This window comes from Myripristis murdjan, chromosome 20, assembly GCF_902150065.1.
Source record: "Myripristis murdjan chromosome 20, fMyrMur1.1, whole genome shotgun sequence".
NCBI lineage: Eukaryota > Metazoa > Chordata > Actinopteri > Holocentriformes > Holocentridae > Myripristis > Myripristis murdjan.
Window position 1 is genome coordinate 18,207,019 of NC_043999.1, and position 23,733 is coordinate 18,230,751.

General features: G+C 41.4%; 1 protein-coding gene across 3 annotated transcripts in view; it reads right to left on the minus strand.

Moving 5' to 3' along the window:
• The window catches only part of ctnnd2a (catenin (cadherin-associated protein), delta 2a), a 341,708-nt gene that overhangs the window by 33,459 nt on the left and 284,516 nt on the right, over positions 1–23,733 (minus strand). For all 3 annotated transcript variants that reach the window (XM_030079647.1, XM_030079644.1, XM_030079645.1), the window contains exons 18-19: positions 23,524–23,697; positions 19,438–19,588 (exon numbers count right to left, since the gene is read on the minus strand). In XM_030079647.1, coding sequence (XP_029935507.1) covers positions 19,438–19,588; positions 23,524–23,697 — 325 coding nt within the window. The remainder of the gene's footprint in view (positions 1–19,437; positions 19,589–23,523; positions 23,698–23,733) is intronic.

Sequence of the window (23,733 nt, forward strand, 5' to 3'; positions counted from 1 at the left end):
TGTTGGAGAGCGACAAAACATGTCATTTAGAGCTGTGTGTATGTGTGTGTGAGTGCACAGCATTCGAGAGCTGCTCTTTAGACAGTCTGAGTCACTGTCTCCTTCAGCCACTCTACAAATGCCAGTCCTCCACTTAAGTATTGGATCAGATAGATGAAAGACAGATAGCGCTAAGTGTTAGATCCACCGTTGTGTCATCTTCAAGTGGACAATTACATCCTTTCTGGAGGCAGAAACACTGAGGCTGGAGTACTCACCATATAAATGCATGACACATCTGGATTTTCCTGAGATGTTTTTTTTATTATTTCCAACGTTTGTGAAATAATGCGTTTCTAAACAACTTATTTTCACAGCAATAGCGAAAAAGCTACTGAATACTTATGCAAGTGGCTTTCCGCATCAGAGCTCTAATCTGCTGCAGCTCATGGGTGCTTCTTTGAATTTATTAAGTTGTTTCAAGTGAAAAATAAAAACAGGAAAAATACCCTTGTGGGGCACAGATTTGTTCCTCCACTTGTAGATTACAGTCAAGACCATTGTGATTACAATTCTAATTATTATTATCGTTATTTTTGTCATCACCACTGAACTAAATCTAATCTATATTTTGTTTTTGAATCTACAGTATGAACTTTCCCTTCTCCCACCCTTCCTTCCTCCCCTTATGTCCTTAATTCCTTCCTCTCTTCCTTCTTCACTGCTTTTTTTCTTTCCTTCCTTTATTCATTTATTTCTCATTTCTTTGTAATGTGGAGTGCTTTTCCCGTGCCAATTCATCACTGTGATACCCGGGGAACCCTCACAGCATGGTGGCAAAGCTCTCGCACATATTACCTCTAATAAGTCTAAGTAATCTGGGAAGAGCTGAGAACAGCACTGTAATGCACAGAGCAAGCAGTAGAGATGACACTATCACCCGCACACACACACACACACACACACACACATACAGGATTTTACACACTTTTGCCTGTGCCGCACAACATGAACTGCTGACATACACTTTTGATGTCACATAATGAATACGCACACATTCATATGAACACACACGGAGGCTTACACAATTCAACTCACAACCACACATACCCACACACACATACACACTATCTGTGAGGATGGAGTGGTGAGTTAATTGGCGCAGTGTTATCTCAGGCGGGCAGGCTGAACAGAGGTTGAGCGGTCATTGTCTTTTGGCTGCGAGGACAAAGTTAAGCTTCATCCTAAAAGGAAGATTCATTATTTTACTGACTTAAAACAGACTGACTAATTTACTGACTGATTACCGAGCTGATGAACTAAATGGCTGATTGGCCGAGTGACTGATTGAATGACTAATTTACTCAGTCTGTGATGACCTGACAAAGTTACTGCATGACTTCCTTTATGATGAATGAGTTATTGTATGAGTACTTGCCTAACTAATTACTGTGTGGGTGACTGACTAATTTACTGACTGACTAATTTACTAAGTAACTGACTAAGTTACTGAATAATTGACAAAGTTACTGATGACTAATACACTGACTGAGTTGTTACATCTATTGGCAGCTCACAACAGAGGGGAGTCCTGTCTACCTGCTGTGTGACACACATTGCCTTATTTGGAAATCACTCCCGAAGTTGGGGGTGTTGCAGTGATGGCGGACATAAATAAAGCTTTCTTGCAAAGAGAGACAGAAACAGGCTGCAATTCTTGTGGTCAAAAGAGAAACCAGTCCCCTTTGAGGATTTGAAGGCAGTGATTATATGAATGATGCATGTGCTATTTGGCACATCCACCAGCCCCTTCCTATTGGCTGCAACAATTAGGCATCACTTTAAAAAATATGGACACGTATACGCTCAAAAAAAGTCCAGGTTTCGGATAAGCGTTTGTATGTGATGTATGGGTGATTTTATTACTGGAACAGAGAATGTTGACAAGGCCATCAGGCCAACGCTATCTCACAGAGTCAAGGAAATCACGTCAAACATAACACGTGCAAACATGAAATTATGCAAATGGAGCACCAGTTCCCCTGGCTTGCAAAACTGTGTGGAAGCAGGGACATGAGATGGAACAAGTGGAAATCAAAGGCCCATATCTGCTCAAGGTTTAAGGATTAACATGGAAAACTGACACTGATGAATTTGTGTTTGAAATGAACGATTTGATTGAATATTTGCTAGACACAAAATAAGTGGTGCTTCAGGCTGCAGCGCACATCTTTGATCCCACTGGACTCTTATCTCTATTCACTCTTCAAGTAAAATGTCTTTTTCAGGAGATGTGGGAAAGAGGAACTGCATGGGATCAAGATCTTTCTAAAGATCAAATGGAAGAATGGCATCAGTGGTGCTCAGAAATTCCAGTATTTGAAAAAATATTTCCATTATTCAGAGTCATGATGTTGAACTGAACTGTGATCATTCACATGTAAATTTAACTGACGAGCATGAGATTTATGTATTTACTGTGTTGCAGCATACTTGTGTTATGTAAAACTAAATGGACAGTGTACAAGTATCATCTCTTCACACAAAAGTTGCCCCACTGGAAAAAACAAAACAAAACAAAACAACAACTTTTCAGACAGATTGGAATAGAGCACTAATCGGAGCTCAACCTGGAAAATTCATCATGACAAACCTAAAAATGAGAGATACAAAATGTATTGTTGGACTGACTCTATGATAGCATTCCATCGTATTAGGAGCAGGAGCGACTCTAAACAGTGGAAACAATTTGTGGCGACCATGGTCAGTAAAATTCAGAGTTTGACCATAAAGGAGGGCACTCCACTGTGGTGGCATGAACCTGAGTGGCTGAAACATTCAAACTGCGATACTGAAGTGATGACTGAAACTGATGATGATGTTGGAGAATACATCGCTCAGAATACACTGACTGAGCCAGATTGTGCAGCTGAACCCCTCTTTGATTTGAGCAAGAACAGTGGACTCAGTAGAGTACAGTACAGTCTTGAGAATAGCAATGTTTTGTATATAACACATAAAACAAGAAAAGACCCACTGGGGAACTGTGTGCAGACGAGATACAGCGAGTCGAGAAATACAGGATAAAGCTGAATCAAAGTATCCGTTTTTCAAAGGAAATTGATAACTTGCTGAAAAATGTAGGACTGCACAAACATTAAAAAATCATCATCTGGAGACTACTCCTGGATGAATGTGGACTTTTATGAGTGAGGGAGGGAGATTACAGGAAGCAAGTTGGTCTTACTCTCAGAATTTATTTCCAAAAGTGGCATTTGTGGTGTCATCTACTTCGATAATCCAAAGACCTTTAAAATATCTAAAGAGGATAAGGAAATAGGAAATATCTAAAATTTTGGCAGAGGGAAAATAAACACTGGAACTGTTTGCAGAGAAGGGAATTTCTTGGAAATATATTGTGAAGCAAGCCGCCCAGTGGAATGGCATGTGGGAGCACTTGGTGAGATCAGTCAAGGCCTGACAATAGAGGGTACTTAGGTGGTCTTAGCTTGAATTTGAGGAACTTTAAACACTTAGCTGTGAAGTTGAGGCTGTGATTAATTCCCACCCTTTAATTATACTCTTCATATAAAGAGCAGTGATCCCTCCCCTCTCACATCTGCTCATTTCATGACCGGACAAAGGCTTACTGCTCCTAATTCATGCCCTGTACGCGGTTCTAGTTGGATAAAATGAACACCGAGATGGCAGTATTGACAGGGAATGATTAACCTTTTGTGGAATTGGCGGGGGGAAGATTATTTGATGGTACTTTGTTGTGCACACTGCGTGAGTACCTTGACCTGATCTGTGCCATTTAAGGTTGGAGGTGTTGTTTTACTGCATAAAGATAAACAACCAAAACACTGTAGAAAATGGGATGGACTGAGGAAACACTTGTGGGAAGGGCAGTTAAAATTAGGTCACATGCTGTTCCACCTCCGTCTCATCTTCCACACTGGAGGAACCTGTGGCTCCGGGCTGGGGTATGTTACATCTATTGGCAGCTCTCAATTTAGGAGAGTCACATCTACCTGCTGTGTGACACACATTGCTTTATTTGGACATCACTTCCACAGTCGGGGGTGTTGCAGTGATGGTGGACATCACTTATAAGTCTGGGCTACTAGTGCCTGATGGACACACTCAAGGGACTATTTGTTCTCGTGGCCCTTTCACCACAAGTTTATGTTGTAAATAATTAGGCAATAAATACTAAATGCAAAAAAATAATTGCCTTTGAAGTTCCTTCCAACACCTTATTGAGTGAGTGAGTGACTGACCGAGCAACTTACTGGCCGATTTACTGGCTGCCTAATGTAATGTGTGAGCGACTCACTGACTAAATTTACTGGCCTACTGACTGATTAATGTACTTAGCAGATGACTGACTGACTAACTTACCAACAAACTGAATAAATCTCTCCATGACTGATTCAATTAGTGACAAACTGACTCAGAGAGTGAGTCACCGCTTGGCTAATTTACTGACTCACTGACTGACTCATTTACTGAGTCAATGACTAATTTACTGACTGACTGCGTGACAGATTTACCAAGTGTTTGAGTGACTGACTAATTTATTGACTCACTGCCTGACTAATGTGCTGAGTGACTGACTGAAACACGAATTTACTGATTCAATGACTAATTTATGACTGACTGGCTGGAGGAAATCTATAGGAAAAAATGAAGGTATTTTGCTGTTAATGACACTAGAAACTATTTGACGCAATTCTGTGTGTGTATGTGTGTGTGTGTGTGTGTCCTTTCTCCTTATGGACAGACTCTTTGATAAACTGCTGCCAGCACATCTCTAAAATATCCTTGAATGTGTGTGTCAGTGTGTGTGTGTGTGTGTGAGTGTGCGTGCATACACCTTTCCCTATCAGTCTCTATGCAACATTATCACATTTATCCCACAGGGAGAGAGCGGGCAGTAGAGATGATGAAAGGGGAGGAGAGGGAAGAGAGAGAGAGATGGGTGGTGTCTAGGTTACACAGGCAGCCACTGGTGTACGCTGAGACGAATGCAATGTGAAACGCCTTGATAGCTGGGGGAATTAAACGGGGAGGCCTGAGTTATTTCGAAACCTTTTAATAACACACCTTGTTAGGGGAAGACGCTGCCTCCTGATAATCACTGAGCAGTAAGATCCATGACTGACAGTTTGAGACACACACACACACACACGCAAACCTCCCCTTGACACAACATATATGCACACCAGCAGTGCTTACTGTGCATAAACACACCAAGGAATACCCACACACATCTCCTGTGAACATAAACATTGCCTGTTGTCTTGCTTTCTGATTGTTTGTAGAATCTGGGGTTTGTTGTTTCATTTAGGCTTGCTTCTTTTGATTGTTTTGAAGGGAGAACTGTTCTAAGCTAAGCTGTATAATGTCTTTTTTTTCCTCTGCTATGATTTTTGTTATACTTTAGAGCAGATTTTTTTTAATGAACTCACTTTATTTCATCAGTAAAAATCCTCTTAACTAAACTAATCATCGGCACTACCATCACATTGGCCAAATAAAAGCTTGCCTCTTTCCAGGCATCAGGATATACCCAGAGCCTGCAAGATAGAGTATTGATTAAATATAGATTAATAAGTGAGAAGGAGTTGCTTTCATAATGTCTATGCAGTATTTAACACATTTTAAAAGCTAATGCCTCTGATGTGATCGTTACTCTGATGGAGACCTTATCTGTTTGAAATACATCCTAATGCATCAACGCTACAATGATTTCTTCAATTGTTAGGACTCATCTGACATTGGGAAACAGAGCGACTTAAAATGGGTACAACTGTAGAAAAACTTTTCAGTGATAAATCACAAACAGGGACATGTAAGCAATTGTAAGTAGGGTGAAAGCCAGATATTATAACACACTGCTCCTGCTATTCTTGAGCGATCAGGTATTTGCAATGAAAGAAACAGATAAGAGAATGGAAAGTCGATGAGAAACGATGGTGGGGGGGATATTTTACGATATTTTATGAGTGAGTGGCGCCTCCCTCTAATTTAAAGTGCTATGTGGCATAGAGAGCACCTCAGTGATGCTGGAGTGCAATCTCTGCTATCTATTTTCTCTGTCAGTGAAATGTGAGCTACACCTGGAACACGTCCTTAAGGAGAGAAACAAGCCCTGTGCTGATCGCAGCACCGTCTAATAAACCTGTATTACACACCTCCTCCCAATATAGCCACCTTCACTTGGGAGTCAGGTCTAGTAATGCATTCCTGTGCTGCATTCCCTCATGCGTCGCTAACTCCCGCTGAGTAGGGCGCGCTTCATCAGGACCATAATGGCTGATTTGATTTAAAGAGCTCCAATTACCCTCAACAATGGACTCATTTGATTGTTTACTGACAGAGAAGGGAGAGTGTTATTGAAGTAAAATTGGAGGTAATTGTCTCAGGGAGATCTGGGGAAAGATGAAACGGCTTGATTGGTTGTGGCGTCCGACTGTCTCAGAATAAAGGATGGTTAATACAGCATTTTAAACAACTGGGTCGGGGTCCCAGTGTGGGCTGCTGTAAGATTAATGGAGTCACAAATTATGACTGGTATCAACAGCTTCTGGCTATGTTATGTTCCAAAACCCTCCATGGGTTCATGCAATATGTGCTGGGCTGAATAAAACTACACTTTACACCAGAGGGTTAGCACCCTAAAAATAGACTGACATTAGGTAGTTTAGCCTGCTGCCGCAAAATCAGTTTCAGGAGGTGAGAGAAAAAAAATGAGATGTGTCAATTACTGGGTAATAGAGGAACATTTCTCACATCATATTCTACCAGAATTGTAGAAAGAGCGGGCTGGTACTGACATGGAAATAACAGCTCTTACTTGTGGAATGGCATTTCTTTTTCTGTTTGGCCTGACATATGGTATGGTGACATATGGTTCATCTGTATGTTTCTGCTTGTACGAGTTGTGAAAACAAGTTTCCTGTGGGACAGTAAAGACTGTATCTACATCTATCTATCTACATATAACAATGTGAGATAATTTGGTATGTTTCATGCAATGTTCCAATCTTATCTGCTTCTATCTTTAGACATTTGTCTCAGTGAAACGATCCATTTTCATGTGTTATGTCACTTCTAGTGTTTTTAGATGACAATGACAATGTCACTCTTTTTTTTTTCTTCTTCTATTCCTACAGCTGCATTAATTATCATTCAAAGAAATGTGCTTGTTGGCATCAACTGCCATACAATTAGAGCAACCTTTAAAACGGGACATGATCCTGTGATAACACTCCTGCTACTAAAGTATGCAGTGACAAAATGACTTTTTAGCAGTGCCTCCGGCTGCATTGCTTGGGTTTCTCAGATGTGATTTATCAGCAGTACATCACATCATCCACAGGTGGCGCCAGATTCAAAGCAACAGGATAATGGTTTCTGTTCTGTGGGAATATTCCAACATGGAGATGTGAGAGTGATGTTCATTACGGACCCTAAGTCTCAATCCTGTACGTCAGAGTTCATACTGAATACTGCACCTTAGACAGGAAGATGAAGGATGAAAGCATTTTATTGATACGGAATTCACTCCTTTTCCCTTTACTATAGTCAAGATCATGGAAACAATAGTTTAGGGAGTGATGACAAATGGGGCAATTTTGGAAAAAAAGGTGAAAAACAGACACGCGCACACACGCACACACACACACACACACACACACACACAAACAAGCATTCACACACTCGTCCTCCAGACAGTCATGTACCATCCTCATCCTCCTCATTAAGCCATGGCAGATCTGAACGACACCCAAAGACATTTCTATCCTCAGTACAATATAAGCAGTATTCCCTTTCAACTCTGGAAAATAAAGTAAAAAAAAAAAAAAAAATACAGAGGAGAATATGGACAGATGAAACACAGCAGGTTTAAAGAGGTCAGAAATGGAGGTAAATTGGAAAGTGGAAGGCCGTCGCTTCCTGTTATAAAATATTCTGCCTTCCTGTGTTTGGTGCTTTTCACACCAGTTATCTCACCCTCTGTGCCTCCCTTTGATGTCTATGACAGGTCTACAGCGGTAAACTGCAGAGGGGAGATGGTAAGGGAGAGAGAGAGAGAGAGAGACAGAGAGAGGGAGAGAGCGAGAGAGAGAGAGAGAGAGAGAGAGAGAGAGAGAAAGTCAGAGAGAGTGAGAGAGAGAGACAGTGTGCATCGTTCCCACATGAGGAACCTGTGGCTTCATTAAAGACACGTTGCACACATGAAAGAGACGCTGCCTGCTTGGGAGGAAGTATAAATTCTCACTCTCTCTGCCTCTGTCTCTCTCTCTCTCTCTCTCACTCTCTCTCTCTCTCTCTCTCTCTCACACACACACACACACACACACACACACAAACACACAGACAGACAATGCAGAATTCCCACTGTGCCAGCTGAGTACAATTACATGGTGGAGCTCTTCAGCTGTGATCATGAGTTACCATGGGGTGCCATCAACAGGTGCTCACAATCACTTGTTTTGTTGCAGGGGCACACACTGGTGCAAACTGGGACCAAAGGGTGTTGTCTGAATCCCCAGGGTTCCTTGGGGATTCAAACAACTGAGATTCAAAGAACGGTCAAGATGGAGAAAATTGATGATGGCTTACAAAGGCTGCACATTAATATTACCCGTACCCTTTTGAAAGGCACCAATCTCCTACGATCATATAACCTCTGCCAAAAAGGTGACCCCTTCTGGCAGGGGGTTGTGTGTCCCTATTCACATGTCTGTCAGCAGGATAACTCAAAAACTACTGGACTGAACAAAACTTGGTGAATGGTTCGTTATGGGCCAGTGATGAATTAACAAAAATTTTTTGCTGGTGGTGGCAGCACGTCTAATTCACACTGCAGCTCTGGACAGTGCTATTGTGATGTGTATAAGCCTCAGTGAATGAAAAATATTGCTTTTTCTATGGCCCTAATGTCCTTCAGAACAAATGTTATCACTCCATGTTGCACACAATTTGGCAATGTCTCTAAACATTAGATACAGGCAACTCCTCATTCAAAGATAGGGGTCTTGTCATGTTGGTCTATCCTATGCCCCTTTTCCACTAGTACCTACTCGGCTTGACTCGGCTCGACTCTACTCGCCTCGACATGGTTTAGGTGGTTTTCCATTACAATTGAGTAGCACCTCACCGTGGGTGGAGTCGTCATAGCAAGGCGGCGCATCGTCCAGCTCCCTCTGGATTCTTTGGGCCGCCACCAAGCACAGAAAAGTCTCCACCTCTTCATTTGACCATGGTACCGGTTTGCTTGCCATTTTCTGACTTTGCCAACTTCAGCGATGATCAATGCGCACTATCGCTGTTGCCGTTTTTTTTGTGTTTTTTTTTTTTTTTAAAGCTTGGTTTGGTTTTCGTGCAGGAGTTGCTCTCATGTGTCATCGCTCCCCGTCCAATCAGTGGCCTGCACGGCATTTACGTCATATTTCGGCTCGACTGCTACCAGGTACTACCACCTAATGGAAAAGCTCTCAAACCGAGTAGAGTCGAGCCGAGTCGAGCCGAGTAGGTACTAGTGGAAAAGGGCCACTACTGTCCAGGGGGCGTCTCGAAGATGCTGTCTGAGAGTCTGATCGTGACCTCCAGTTGCCACTTTATCACATGTCTGTGCTCTACCAAGTGCCTTTTTGTTTAGACTACATTGTTGAGGATTAACTGTTGTATCACAATCGTTGTTTCTACAGTATCGCTGACTACACAGTAACCACCTTATTGACCAGATTTTGCTGACAATATACTTCGGGGCCAAAAATGTCTTGAAAATATATTTCTGAGTGAAGATACAACAGAAAAAAAACTATAAATATGTCATTTAAATCCCTGATTTTAAGACCCACCCACCATATTCACCTTCCAAGTTCACCTGAACAAGAGCCAAATCCAGTTGAGGGAGAGCCGTAAAACTGAAAAACTCATCATCGCATGACAGCGCTTTCTCTTTGTCTGTCTGTATTTCTCTCTTTATTGCTCTGTGTTTCTGCTTCTGTCTCCCTCCCAGTCTGGCACAGTGGAGCAGAGGACGGAGAATGCCAGAGAGAACAAAGTGTGCTGATAAAAGGCGAGCCAGATCCTCACACACAGGAGACTCATCCCAAAGACGACACAGAAATCTCATACAGTTCCACGGCAACACGGACAGGAGTGTGTCTCCTGTGTGAGTCCTGTGTGAGTGGACACTACATTACACTCTTGTCGCTCACTTGCCTTCCAAAGTCATTTGTTTTTATCACTGGAAAGAGTACAGAAGGTAGGGATGGCCAAATATGTAAAAGTTGGTTGAGGAAAGCACAAAGTGGAAGTTCTGCTTCTCTGATGATCTAAAAATACTTGGTCTGGCTGGGAGTCCACAAAATGGGATAAGTGTGTGATGTAACTGTTTCTGCATGCTTAGCGCTATCTTGCCATGCATGTCTCTGATAGCTTATGTGCATGAGTGTGTGTTTGTCTGCTCTGCTTTAAGCAGGCGAATGAGTATATTATACAACGTCTAGATGTGTATATAATAAGGCCTGAACTCCTCTGACCACACACACTTGCAATCCTGTAATTAGTGACCTCCCTCCAGCACCATCTTTCTGTTTCCACAGTAACAATTCCCAGCACTGATGTCATCAATGCGAGACACAAAGAGTGAGAGACTGAGAGAGAGGAGGTGAGGCGATATGAGCTCATGTCTGAACAGACGCGGGGAGGAGACAGAGAGGGAGAGCTGGGCGTGGGATGGACATGAAAAGAAGAGAGGGAAAGATGACAGACAAAAGATGAATAAAATTTATGCTGCATGAGTAGAGCATAGAAAGGTGAAAATGAGGAGAAAGGAATGGAAGGGGATGCTTAAGTAAATGAGGTACTAAAGAGGGAATAATACTGGGACAAAGAGGAGGGGGAGGAGGACAGAGGAGCACAGGTGATGAGAAGGAAGGGGAGGAAGAGAAGATGCAGGGATGGAGGAAATAGAGCTCTTGATTAATTTTGTCAAGCCATATTCTTTATTCTATTGTTTCATGTGATCCTGTTTTATCAGTGATATCATACTGCTTCAAGGTTTTAACTTTTTGTTATTGTCAAAAAAGTGCAAAGTATGCTGATTATATTCTGCATTTTGAAATATGTGACTTGGAACATTATTAAAGCAGATAAGCATTATTATTTATTACTAGAGGCAGAGAGAGAGAAAAAGAATGACACTGAGCACAGAGTGCTCTTCAGCAAGGAACCGGGGAAAAAACAAACTTATCAGAAGTCTCAGGGCGTCGTCCTCGTGGGTTTGTTTGCGTAATTCAAATCGAATCGGAGCCTCAGCACCTGCCCCACATGGGAACATCCTGATCAAACTTGGGTGTGCACCAAAACAAGCGCTCCCTTATCCACATGAAAGAGGCGGTCTTGGCCATTTTTGAGTAAACCACAGAGCAGTTTGTTTGATGTTAGAGGGCCATAAGTTCAAACACATGAAAGTAGGCAACAAATCTGCAATTCAGTGAAGCTGACCACTCAGGTTTTGCTGATGCGTTTGTATACTGTTTCTGAATCAAGCCAGAATATTTTCTGTGATCCTCCTTGAATGCATGTGCACATCATCGCTATCAAGTATAATCATGCTAAATGCTTTGATTTTGTCATTGGCTGGTAGTTTGGCCTAAAAAGCAAGGTAATATGGCATTTGCAACCTGTCTATCAAGTTTGATTACTATATAGAATACTATACACAATACACATGATTACATATACATACTATACAAGTATACATTACTAAAGATGAAGACATAAGCCTCTGTAAGTACAGACCTGCATGTGGAGTGAGAGAATGTGTTCTCAGTGTGTGTTTAGCATCTAATTCATCTGTCTTTTCAGCAGTTGGCTCAACACAGATTGATTTTCAAAAGCCATGAGTTCAACTGCAGATTAAAACACATTTGATTTGCATTTAAATCATCTGAATTAAAACGTACATTAGACTTGGCACCCAGGAACTGAATTAGGTTTGGCAGAGCCAGTTTGACTTTGTATGATCATTTAAAACATGGTTATATAGACACTTTAATATATAAAAATGTATTTAATTGTTTTTCCATTAACTTTGACATGGATTTGGTTGGAAGCATAGGATGTGCACATACAAACCTTCTGCCAATGAGCCCCCATGGCTGCTGTATTTTGGGGGGAAATAAAAAGAGATCTCCCAGCGTTTTTCTGGCATTCATGCACTGTTCCCAATTCATGTGTGTCAAATTACCATCTGTAAGTAAATCGGGAAGAATTGCGCTGACAGACGGTGTAGCAGTGAATGAGACTCATTTATTGCTACACAGGCGTACAGTACATTATGCAAATCAAAAACTATGAAGGAGGTGAAATCAGGAGAGAGACAAAAACGTTGACAGATGAGAAGAATGATTCTCAGCGACATCAATACACCACTAAATCACATTACAGAGGGATTGGAATATAAGCATACATATGCGGTTAGCTCTTTTGCTGTCACTCCTCTCCCTGTGTTTCTCTCTCCTCTCTTCCGATTGTTTTCTCATCCCTCTATTCATTAAGTCTGTCTCAGCCTCTCTCTCCCCTTTCCCTCCATGCCTCTCTTGCCCTGTGTGCGTCTAGTTCTCTGTTTCTCTCTCTCTTGCTTGCCTCTCCTTCATCCAATCACACAGTGCTTTCCAGAGGATTTGACACTCTAAGGTTATTGTGTGCAAAAGACAATGCTCATCTCCACTCACTCTGCTCTGTTGAGCTCTCACAGAAACTACTATTCCCCTACGGTGATGCTGCCAAACCTACCGGCACTAACGGCTTATGACACACTATCAGACGAGTCTAAAGAGAAGTAGATTTGTTTTTCAAAAAGGGGTGATTTTCTCTAGATTAGCTATACAAAGGCATTTACATGGCATTTACTGTAACAGAGACCCGCAGACGGCAGTGTAAAATGTTTTTAGTCACTTCAGGTTAAACAGTATTGTTAAAAAGAAGTGCATGATGTAAAAAAAGTGTTTGTGCTGGTTGACTTGTAGGTTAGAGTTATAGTGGTGAATAAAGCTGAAGGGCAGAGGCCAAAATAAACCTGTGTCTTAGGAGCGCAAGCCTGGCCTTCACCTCCATCCTGTCAACACATATCAGCTCATACCTGGCCCTGAGCAAAGACTCAACCCTGACTGATCCTGTCCCTTCCACTTCCTCGCTCTCCCTGTATCATCTGTATTTTTTCTCTGGTTCCTTCTCGTTGTATGAGTCTCTCTCTCTGTTTCTGTTTCTCTACCTGACAATCTCTCTGGCTCTTGCTTACTGTCTCACATTGTGTGTGTGTTTGGGTTTCTATATGTTTGGATGGCCATATTCAAAATAGGGTTGGCAGACACCTAGTTTTTAATCGCACTGTCTGGCTTTCAGATGCACTGTCTGGGTCAGGTCAGAAGGACCCACTGGAAAGGTCACCTGGATGTCCAGTGAGCCGTTAGTTAATATTCCACTAATTGTAGCCCTGCTGATATTATTCCCATCATAGGTGGGTGTGTGTTGATTTCACAAGCTAAAAGCTTTTTGAGATTACCTCTGCTGTGAGACCAGAGCAGAGGTAATCTACATCACTCAGTTAGTGACCATCAACCCAATGTGGGTGGGTGTTTTATTGCATGGGCTGTGTAAGTGCATTGTACAGTGTTTTGAATGGACCATGTTATCACTTACTGGAGATAAAGGTAACTGAAGCAAGTATCTGTGTGTGTGTGTGTGTGTGTGTGTGTGTGTGTGTGTGTGTGTGTCATTAGTGCCAGGATTTCTCCCAGTGTTGTCTGGAGCAACAGGTTGTAGGGGGTTCTGCTTGTGTTTTCTTCTTCCAGAAGTACAAAGTAGCCGAATTACAAAAGCCAGGAGGCCTTTGGATGTCTACTGTGCTTGCAGCATACATGGTAGCTTTCTCTCCTCAATGAATAAGAACTAGTTAATTAGGGGAGTGAAAGAGTGACTATGGTAATAACAGAAGCTACTCTCACTTTACAGTTGTCAGATAATGTCAGATAATGAATTGTGATAGTGCACAATAACATGTGTGTAGCAATGAATGATCAATTCATTTGAAAAGTTCCAGTCAGGATTCAAGTTTTTGTCATTCTACTGAAAAATAGGGTGACAAATGATCTTTTACTAGCCAGGATTGCTGGTGCTACTTCTACACTCATCCTCCTTGATCTGAGTGCAGCATTTGACACGGTTAATCACACCATATTGTTAAAGCTCCTGGAAATTTTGATTGGTATTTGTGGCCTGGTGCTCTCTTGGTTTAAATACTATCTCTCAGAGAGAAAGCAGTGTGTCTACTACAATAATGTGGCCTCTGAGTACTGAGAGCTTAATTATGGTGGTCCTCAGGGGTCGGCCCTTGGCCCTCTCCTATTCTATAGCTACATGCTCCCTCCAATATTATTCAATTTCAATTTCAATTCTAATTTCATTTGTATAGCGTCAAATAACATAGTTTTATAACATGGTTATAAAATTAGCTTCCATTTTTGCTGTCAATACTCAGTTCTTCATATGTATCAAGCAAAATGACCATTATTAACTGGCTAACCTTGAGGCATGTCTATGTGCTACTGAAGCATGGATGTCTTCTTATTTCTTAATGCTTAACAGAGGCAACACTGGAATACATGTCAGTGGTTAGCTAACCTTACACATAAGCATCTTCTTAGTGATTCAACAAACCGCACTGTCTCTTACAACTCATATCAAAAACACTACAAAAACTGCCTTTATCACCTCCTCAATAGCACTAAAATTAGGCCTATAGTAAGTATGGCTCATGCAGAAACTGTTGTCCATGCATTTGTCACATCTCGCCTCAACTACTGTAATGTGGCCATGAAGGGGTCTCCTCTCCTCTTTCTCCTTGCCCGCTATGAGGATTAGGTGGTGTCATCCTGTTTTGTATGTTGCGTACTTGTGGGCCTGAACAGCCCTTTGAGAATGTAAACAGTGATTTGGGTTTCTAAATAAACTTGAACTTGACAGCGAATGACACTTGTCAATCAAAAATTGGTTTATTTGATAGCCATCTGAGTTTTAACTACTTATCAAAATATCAGCAATTTATGACATAAAATACCTGGATTGCATGGAGGGAAATATACATATTTTACCATTCCCTAAACAGAAAAAATAAGAAAAAATGTCAGCTCTGCATTAAACCTTGTAGAAGATCACCATAAGAAGAATAACCATAAGAAGAATCACATTCAGTATTCGCTCAAAAACTGTTCCTCTTTTCTCTTTGCCTTGTTCTTTGGTTTTCTAGTCTCTTTATCTTTAGTTGGCCATTTAATGTTTGTATTAGTCTATAGAAGGTGCTTACTTTGATATATATAGCATGGATATGACTATAAGTGCCCCCTAAAGATGAATATATAGGCTGACAGTCCTCTTTCACATAAAATCAGGAGTGCAAGGTCTCCAGAGGTTATTCAATGTCAAATAAAATCAACAGGCATGGAAAGAGTAATATTGTTGTTGTATGAGACTGATAAAACAGAGTTACTTTTTTTTTATTAGAGAAAACGTGAAACGTACAAATGTGCCCCCGCGTACACACACACACCCACACACACCCACACACACACACACATACACACACACACGCACACACATAAAATGTCCAGTTTTATCAAGATGAAATTGTGACAACCCTGAGTGGAGGTGACAGGCAACAATAGCTTTTTCTGTGTAAGGTTAATGAATATAACACCCAGACATCAGCAATCTTTTTCAGGTATGTTGTCAATTTGTCATCTCCTCAATGATCGATCCTAACCTTATAATTACACTTGCTCTTTCTATTCTCTTTTTTCCATCTTCCTTTGCCTCCCTCTCTCCGTCTCCTTCTTGGTATCTCACCTCTTAGACATTAATGATGTAGAGGCTAATTGCACGCAACACTAAAACCATGTTATACTGCAACTGACTGAGGTAACCATGTATTCGGACAAATTGGATGTGATTTTCCTTGTGAATTTGTGAGTAATTTCATTATTCAATCCAATCAGTCTCTCTTTGTCTCATCTCTTCTGCCTTTGTTTCTGTCTCCATCTGTCTTTCTCTGTCAAACACCCATTCATTAGTCTCTCTCTTCATTCTGTTTTTGTCCTTTTTGTATCATTTGTTTTCTTTCATTCTTAAGTCCCCATTTTATCTTCCTCTGCTTGGGTAGCTAGTGGTCATAAAAACTTGGTACAAAAAAAAAAAGAAAAACAACAACAACAACAACAATAAAAAAGCAAAATTCAAAGTGGACCAATGTCCTCTCAAATTTGAATAATTTGAAAGAGAATTTTAATGATTGCAAGAGTGAAACATTCGCCGTTGAGACTCCAAAAGGTCAAATGAAATAATTTGCAGTACTCCAGCTGTTTTTGCTTGGTGATTTTATCAGAACTTAAATATTATTTTTGACAGTGACAGAGAGAGTGTATGGCAGATTTTCAATCACATTTTGTGTGATGGGAAGGCCTCATTTAGGTCTTCAAGCTACATAAATCAGTGCAATCAATACTAATGGAACTGTACCTGTTAGATGGAAAGAGGAAAACTCCTGGATAACTACCCGGATCTAAGGGTCCTAAAAAAAAGGTTAATTTATGTAACGACGCAAACCGTCTAGACCATAACCCCTTTTTAAAAGAAAAAAAAAAAAGTTTAAGTTTTGACATTGATCAAATAGTTATCATGCTTACCTGTCATTTGACTGTTGTGTACAATCATAGTAGATTTATACAAGGATGCAGTGGAACGTGAACCCATCTACACTCAGTTAGGCCACTTTTTAATTTGGGGAAAAGAGTTGACATACTTTTTTAGGCTGACATAAATTTAAAAACTCTAGAACTGACATCACTGTAAACTCAAAGGGGAAATTGTTGGTTGTTGCCTTATGGTGATAATCAACAGTATGCCACAGTTTACCTTAATTTTAATTTACACTATCACCAGATTTAAACAACCTTTATTTACCCTGGTAATATTTGAGTGTATGGCTTTTTATTTATCAGTCTTGCCAATACATCTGCGAGTTAATTGGCTATCTGGGACAAAAAAAAAAAAAAAAAAAAAGCAGACTTATAAGCTTCTTCATGTGAAGGCTTCAATTATCCTTTAATCCTCTGCCAAGCTTCAGTCAAACCAGCTCTCACTGTGGGCTTGTTGAGCTTCGCTGGTGGCATTCCCTGCTGCTCTTACAACACTACGTCAAAATCCTGAGAGGCTCCAGAAGCCCCTCGCCTGCGACTAGGGGTGGCCGGGTTGCTATGGAAACCGCTGAGCCCACCAGGAAGCCGCGATAATCAGAGATAGCGGAGACATAGAGGGGTGTTGTCAGACACACACAAACACACGCACATGAACGCGCCCTCATGCATCACACACAGACATGCATTTATGCCACACGGGCACACACCTCGCACCACTCATTCACCCACACAAACACAGATACAGACATGCACATAGAGACACAAAGACATATACAAACACACACACACACACACACACACACTAGGAAATTGTCTTAATGTGTCAGGTTAACTAGTGATCCCTTGCTCCTAATGTGGAGAGGCTGCCACTCATTAAGCCTGACTGAGTCTCACTCATTACCACAGTCTGCCGTTCAAAGCTGCCTGCAAGCCTTTGATCTGATCATCCTTCACTCCCTCGTCTCTCACCAATCCCTTCTGCTATTCTGTCTCAAACTCTGTCTATATTTCTTTCTTTCTTTTTCTATCTTACTTGCTTTCTTTCCCCAATCCACGCCCTACTCTTCTTTTTCTTCCACTAGTTCTCTCTCCCTCCCTCCCTCTCTCTCACACACACTCATACAGACACATACACAGTGTGTAGGAATAAACCACTGCTTTCACACAATATTTCAATTAGGGATGGAAACCAAATATGATGACAGTGATGAAAGGACAAATTTTATTATTCTTCACAACCGTGACACTACATTCAGTGTTGGTGTAGCAAAGCATGACATCTGCAGAGCAATAGATCATCTTTTTTCTTTTTTTTTTTTTTAGAAAACACCAGGACATACCGGGTGCACTTTATCTCCCTAAATGTCTGGGAGTCAGAAAAGCCACGTTTTGATGAAGCAGAGCCATATTTTAGTCATGGCAAGACCCAACGCACACTAATGCAAATCTGCCAGTAAAAGCGCAAATTAGTTTATGAATTGCCTCGGTTGTCATTTTTAATGCTCATCTCTAATTATATGGAGTTTATCCCATTTTGTGTTGAAGATTTCATCGCCTCAATAAAATTATCTAATGATTCAAAATCTGGCAGCGGCTCATAATTCACTACCAGGCAGCCACGTTGGACCAAGTCAGGTTAGCTGAGATTTACTATTATATTACAACATTTCTCCCAATGAGTACAGCTGTATACAGGCTTGATGCTAGTGTTGCAATACTTGTAAACTCTTGACCCAAGTCTTAGATTACTTATAACTGGTGGAGCTGACTACAGGCTCTTGATCCGACTGTTACACTACTTCAAATTGATGGAGCTGAATACAAGCACTTGACTGACACACCCAAAATGCCACAGGTGTGACAGCAACAGGACACAGGAGAGCGGCTGCAAAGACCATGGAAACAGTGGAGACAAATAACAGAGACAGCTGTTCCACATTTACATCATGGTCTAAAACTGTATAAGGCACACACAATCCAGTTCAAGTCTGATCACTGTTTTGTATTCATACGCTGACCACAAACTGTGGCAACACACTAAAATGTAAATGTAAAGCTAACCATGTTAGCTTATGCTAACCACTACCATCTGCCCCATTTTTAGAATACTGATTGCTTCAAAGTTACTGTGATTATTCAGAACAATGAACATTGGCACAACACTAAGGCCAATAGCAAGACATTTTTGTGTAGACATGTGCCATATGTTTTGGCAAATCCACAGCGTCTAAATTAAATAACGTCAGATGAATCAGCTGGCGGCCTCTTCGCTGGCTGTCTGACCCATATACTGTAATTTTGCAGGCAGGATGTTTTTATTTTCAGAGCATATTGCTCCATAAATTATCTCCCTATATTTTATTGTTGGCAACTGGCCATGGAATAAGCAGGATAATCCACTCCAAGGTGTATGTTGAAGGGTTTTGCACAATGCACGATGTGGAGGCAAAGACCTGCCCGATGCAAAGAGGAAGGTGGTCTCATCTGCCTCATCATGGATAATCCCTTATTTATCTCCTGTGGATGTGACAATGCAACTGTCCAAATTCTTATGGAGTTTGCTAGACATTATGTGTAATGGGGATCCATGCAGTGGTTTCCTCTAGGGGCAACACATTCACCTGTCACCACAGTACCACCAATGTATCTTGACTTTGGAAAAGCCCTTGTCAATACTCACCGATGAGCTCCTTGTTCCTGATATCCAGTGCCATGTTTCGGAGAGCAGTGGCCACGGCACACACCACCCTGTCATTGTCTATCCTCAGTAACTCCACAAGGATGGGGAGGCCCTTCTCCTTACGAACTGCAGCTCGGATATACACCGACCACTGACAAGGAGAGCAGGAGAGAGAGAGAGAGTAAGACTGATGCACTGGCAATAACATGAACTACTACTGTAGGGAATAGAGAAGGGGATGATTTAGAGTCATGGTCCTACTGTGGGGATTTGAACAGAAACTGAGGCCAGACAGTAATAAAAAATAAAAAAAATGAACTCTATGAGCAAGTAGTAAAAAACAATCCCATGGTGCATTTGTGGCAATGATGTTCTTTATGATGAGGATTATGGGAGCTGTGTGATGCTTTGCGGCTCAAGTGTAAAGATTCATGGTTTAATATCACATTTTCATGGCAATATAACTTTTTTTTAACTTCTTTTCATTAATTTTCATTGTAATTTATTGGATATTGTAATACAACATGATCGATAGATAGATAACATGTTGTAAACCATTATTAAATAAATAAAACAGCGGTACAGAGGACTGAAGGGTCTCAACCCTGACTGACTGAATTTGCCGTTTACTGTCAACTGCACTGTGATGGTGGCACCGTGACCAAGAACTATCCTCACTTCCTTGTCATGCTCTCATCGTTTGGTTCTGCTTGCACACACTAGCCACCCCCTTGCATTCTTTGACTGGTCACTTCAACATGTGCCGTGAAAAAGTCAGCCATGGAATATATTCAGTTTTTCCCACCATGTTACCTTATTTGTCTGAGTTTTTTCATTTACACCAGAAAGAATGAGTTGTGAATAAGGTAGAACAGAAGGGTGATATAATGTAAGTGGTAACTGTAAGAAAGAGGGAAAAGAGATAGACTAGATACTATGGAGGAGCTCAAGTGGGATAAGTTACAATCAGGGGAGAGGCTGAGGCATCAGACTGACTCACAAGTGATATAAGAGGTGGAATTGTGTGAGCTCTGAGAATGCTCTGCCCTTCCTCATTAACTATCAAGGTGCCCTTGAACAGGCCACTTAACCCCCAAATGCTCCAGTGGTGCTGCCTAGATTTTGACAGTGAAAGACTGAGGCTGCGCTAGATAGCTCTAAGACCTGGATAACACTAACTGGACAAGTCTGAGGCAGAGACTCTCTGCAAAAAGAGCAAATTAACCTTCCAAGGTTACACAGAGGTGAAAACACAGCACTGTTCTTCTTCGAGATGAAAATGGGCAAACTTTGTTGATTATAATGAGTTCAACAAATAAATCTTTCAGTGTGTATTCACCCTTAGACTGAAAAGATCCTATGCTTTGGCCAAGAGCTTAGCGAGGCGAGCCTAGAGCGTGCCAGGAGTACACCAACACATCCTCCTCTAAAACTGTTAGCATCACTATTCTCTAAGCCAGGAGAGGGAGCTTGCTCAGACAAGATGCAACAATACACACATACATGCACGCACACATGCACACGCGCAGTAATTCCCCAAAATAGAAAATGTAATTTCCAAGGAGACCACCTGCCCCCACTGTTTCCTCTGTCTCCCCTGTCTCTTTCTATCTAGCTTCCTTTTCCAACTCTCTCGCTCTCTCTCGCTCTCCCTTGCTCTCCCTCTCCCTCTTCATCCATTCCCGGCTGTGGTGTGCAGAGCAGAGTGCTTTAACACTGGAGGTACTCCACAAACCAAAATCAGATACGGAGCCCTCCCACACACATCTGCAGGACCGCAGAGAGATCCCTTGTTGCCGTAGTGCGCTCCCATCTCCCTCTCTCTCCCGCTTGACACTTCACCCTCTGATAGTACCACAGCCCAACATCCACCTATCAGAAGCCTGGATTTATTAAGGCACCACGTACCATCAGAGCAGCTTTAACACATTTAAAGTTTTCAAATCCCATACAAAAAAACCCTCATGCAACCAAAATAGAGCACTTTTTTTAAGCAAAAGACACACTTTCAGCCACATTGGAGGAGGAACAAAATGCCTGATGTGTCCTTCTTTTCAAGGTCATTCCAAGGTTACGCCCTCAGCCTTTCTGCCTCTTTCCCAAATGTTCGCTTCCCTCAAGGCTACAGCTGCCCTAACCAATACTCTACATTATAGCTGTATGATTCATACATCATTACAGTCTAGCTGCTTCCATCAGTCTGCTGTTAAACCCTGGCCATGCTCCCTCGTGTATTGGGATTGAGGAACTAATACTGTTACAGTTATTGCTTTACAACTGAACAACATTACATCCTATTCAATAGGACTGGGCCATATGGACAAAATCAGATAACATGACATCTGTGACTGAATATCTCAATACTGATCTGATGTTGATATTGCAGGGATGACTATTGGTGCTCCCATATGGTGTTTACACACCACAAGAGATTTTTGGCAATAAATAAATTAATAAATAAATTATAATGAGGATAAGATGAACAAGCAGGTAGATGCAAATAAAAGACCAGATAGTCTTATAAGTTCAGACAAATGCATATTTTACTGTAAAGCAGCCTTTAAAACCAGGAAAAGACAACACTCATGCCATATTATAATATTCCAATATTGAAAATCCCAGACAATGTCTAGTGTCATCACAATATCAATACAACATTGAGATATCATTGACTGATATACACAATGATACCAACAAAATGTAGTACATGTGGAATGAGTGCAACATTTGAAGGTTGAGTCTTTCACTTTATTGAAAGTGAGCTTCAATTCAAAACACAGATGCTCCCATAAAGAACAATGAGGCTGTCTGGACAGGTCGCTTGCTATACTTGCTACACAACGACTTTCCTCACAGTGTCGAATATAAATCGAATCTGTGATTTGTTGACATTTTGACTTTGACATTTGCAGTGTAGACAGCATCAGCCATTGCAATGCACTGCCCAGACACAATTAGTACTTTAGGACAAAGTGTAACTCATTGATAAGTTATGTGCTTAATCCAAGTTTTCACTTCATTCAACCCTCAATTTTACGTAGTGCACCTTTAACGTTTACAGGACGTTCTAGTGAACAGGTCAAGCAACCTGAATTGTTTTCAGCTCCAGTCCTGTTATCATGGTATGTAGTTCCACTGCAGCAGTGAACCACAGTGTGGGCTGTGCTGCTTATGGAGTAGATGTACAGTCTACGGCTGTCATGTCTTGCACTTTGCCCTTTCACAGTGTGAGGCTCTTGTTCTTGTACAGGATGCCTTTATGTACTCATTGTATGTCTCGATGCTGTTGAATGTTCTTGCACCAGTTTCTGTACATTTATTATATTCAGTAAGGTCATGCTGATACTGATTTACATTTGCCCAAGTCTGGAAAAAGTCTGTAAAAAACTGTATACTAACTCTATCTCTACCACCTCAGCCCATTACTTTTCAGTAAATAGCAGACTGCACTATGTTTTGGACTGAATCCATTTGTGAGAATGGACTCTGTCGGCTTGAGGTATGGAAGCAGAACATTTCACAAGTATTGCTACATTTAAATGTCTGGCTGCAGAACAGTTTTTGGCTCCAGGCTCCGAGACTTTCTAAATAGGACTCAGTCGTCGGCAGCTAGGTAGCCTGCACACATCCCCGCACTCACACATTTTAGTGCTTTGTCCTACTTACAGTGTGAATGAAATGTTTCATCGGTGTTTTATCTGCACAAATGTTTTGTGTACTCCCTGTGCGAGTGCCTGCATTTACTGAGTGCCAGGAATGGCTGTGATGAATTGCTTCCTTCAGTAATAATGGACAATAAAATGAAGTTAAACTCATATTTACAATTTTGGCATTTATTTGATGATTCAGAGTGAGTTACAATGACGGCAAGATCAGAATGGGCTCAGATTCCTAATAGCCAGCATTACAGGCAGGTAATAGTAGTATACCAGGGTCAAAACAAAACTGGCCAAATAATAGAACTGACAGATAATTCCTAATTGTACATTGTACCTTAGCTCTGAAATGTGGCTTACAAATACACTGATATATTCTCATATTCCTGTGATATTCAGGTATGACAGAGAAGGTAAAATTATCTCTCACCTTCCAACTGCCTGCAGCCAGGTTCTGCAGAGCCCCGGCTGCTCCCTCCAGGGTGTCAGGATTGGAGCACTCAGACAGCAGGGTGAGGTAGGGCTTGACAATGGTGGGGTGCCAAAGCATCTGAACCCCTTTGGGTGGCTCCGCCGTGTCTGGGAAGGGGCCCACGCCATCCCACTGGGAGCCGAGGAGAAGTGGGATGGAGGGATGGGG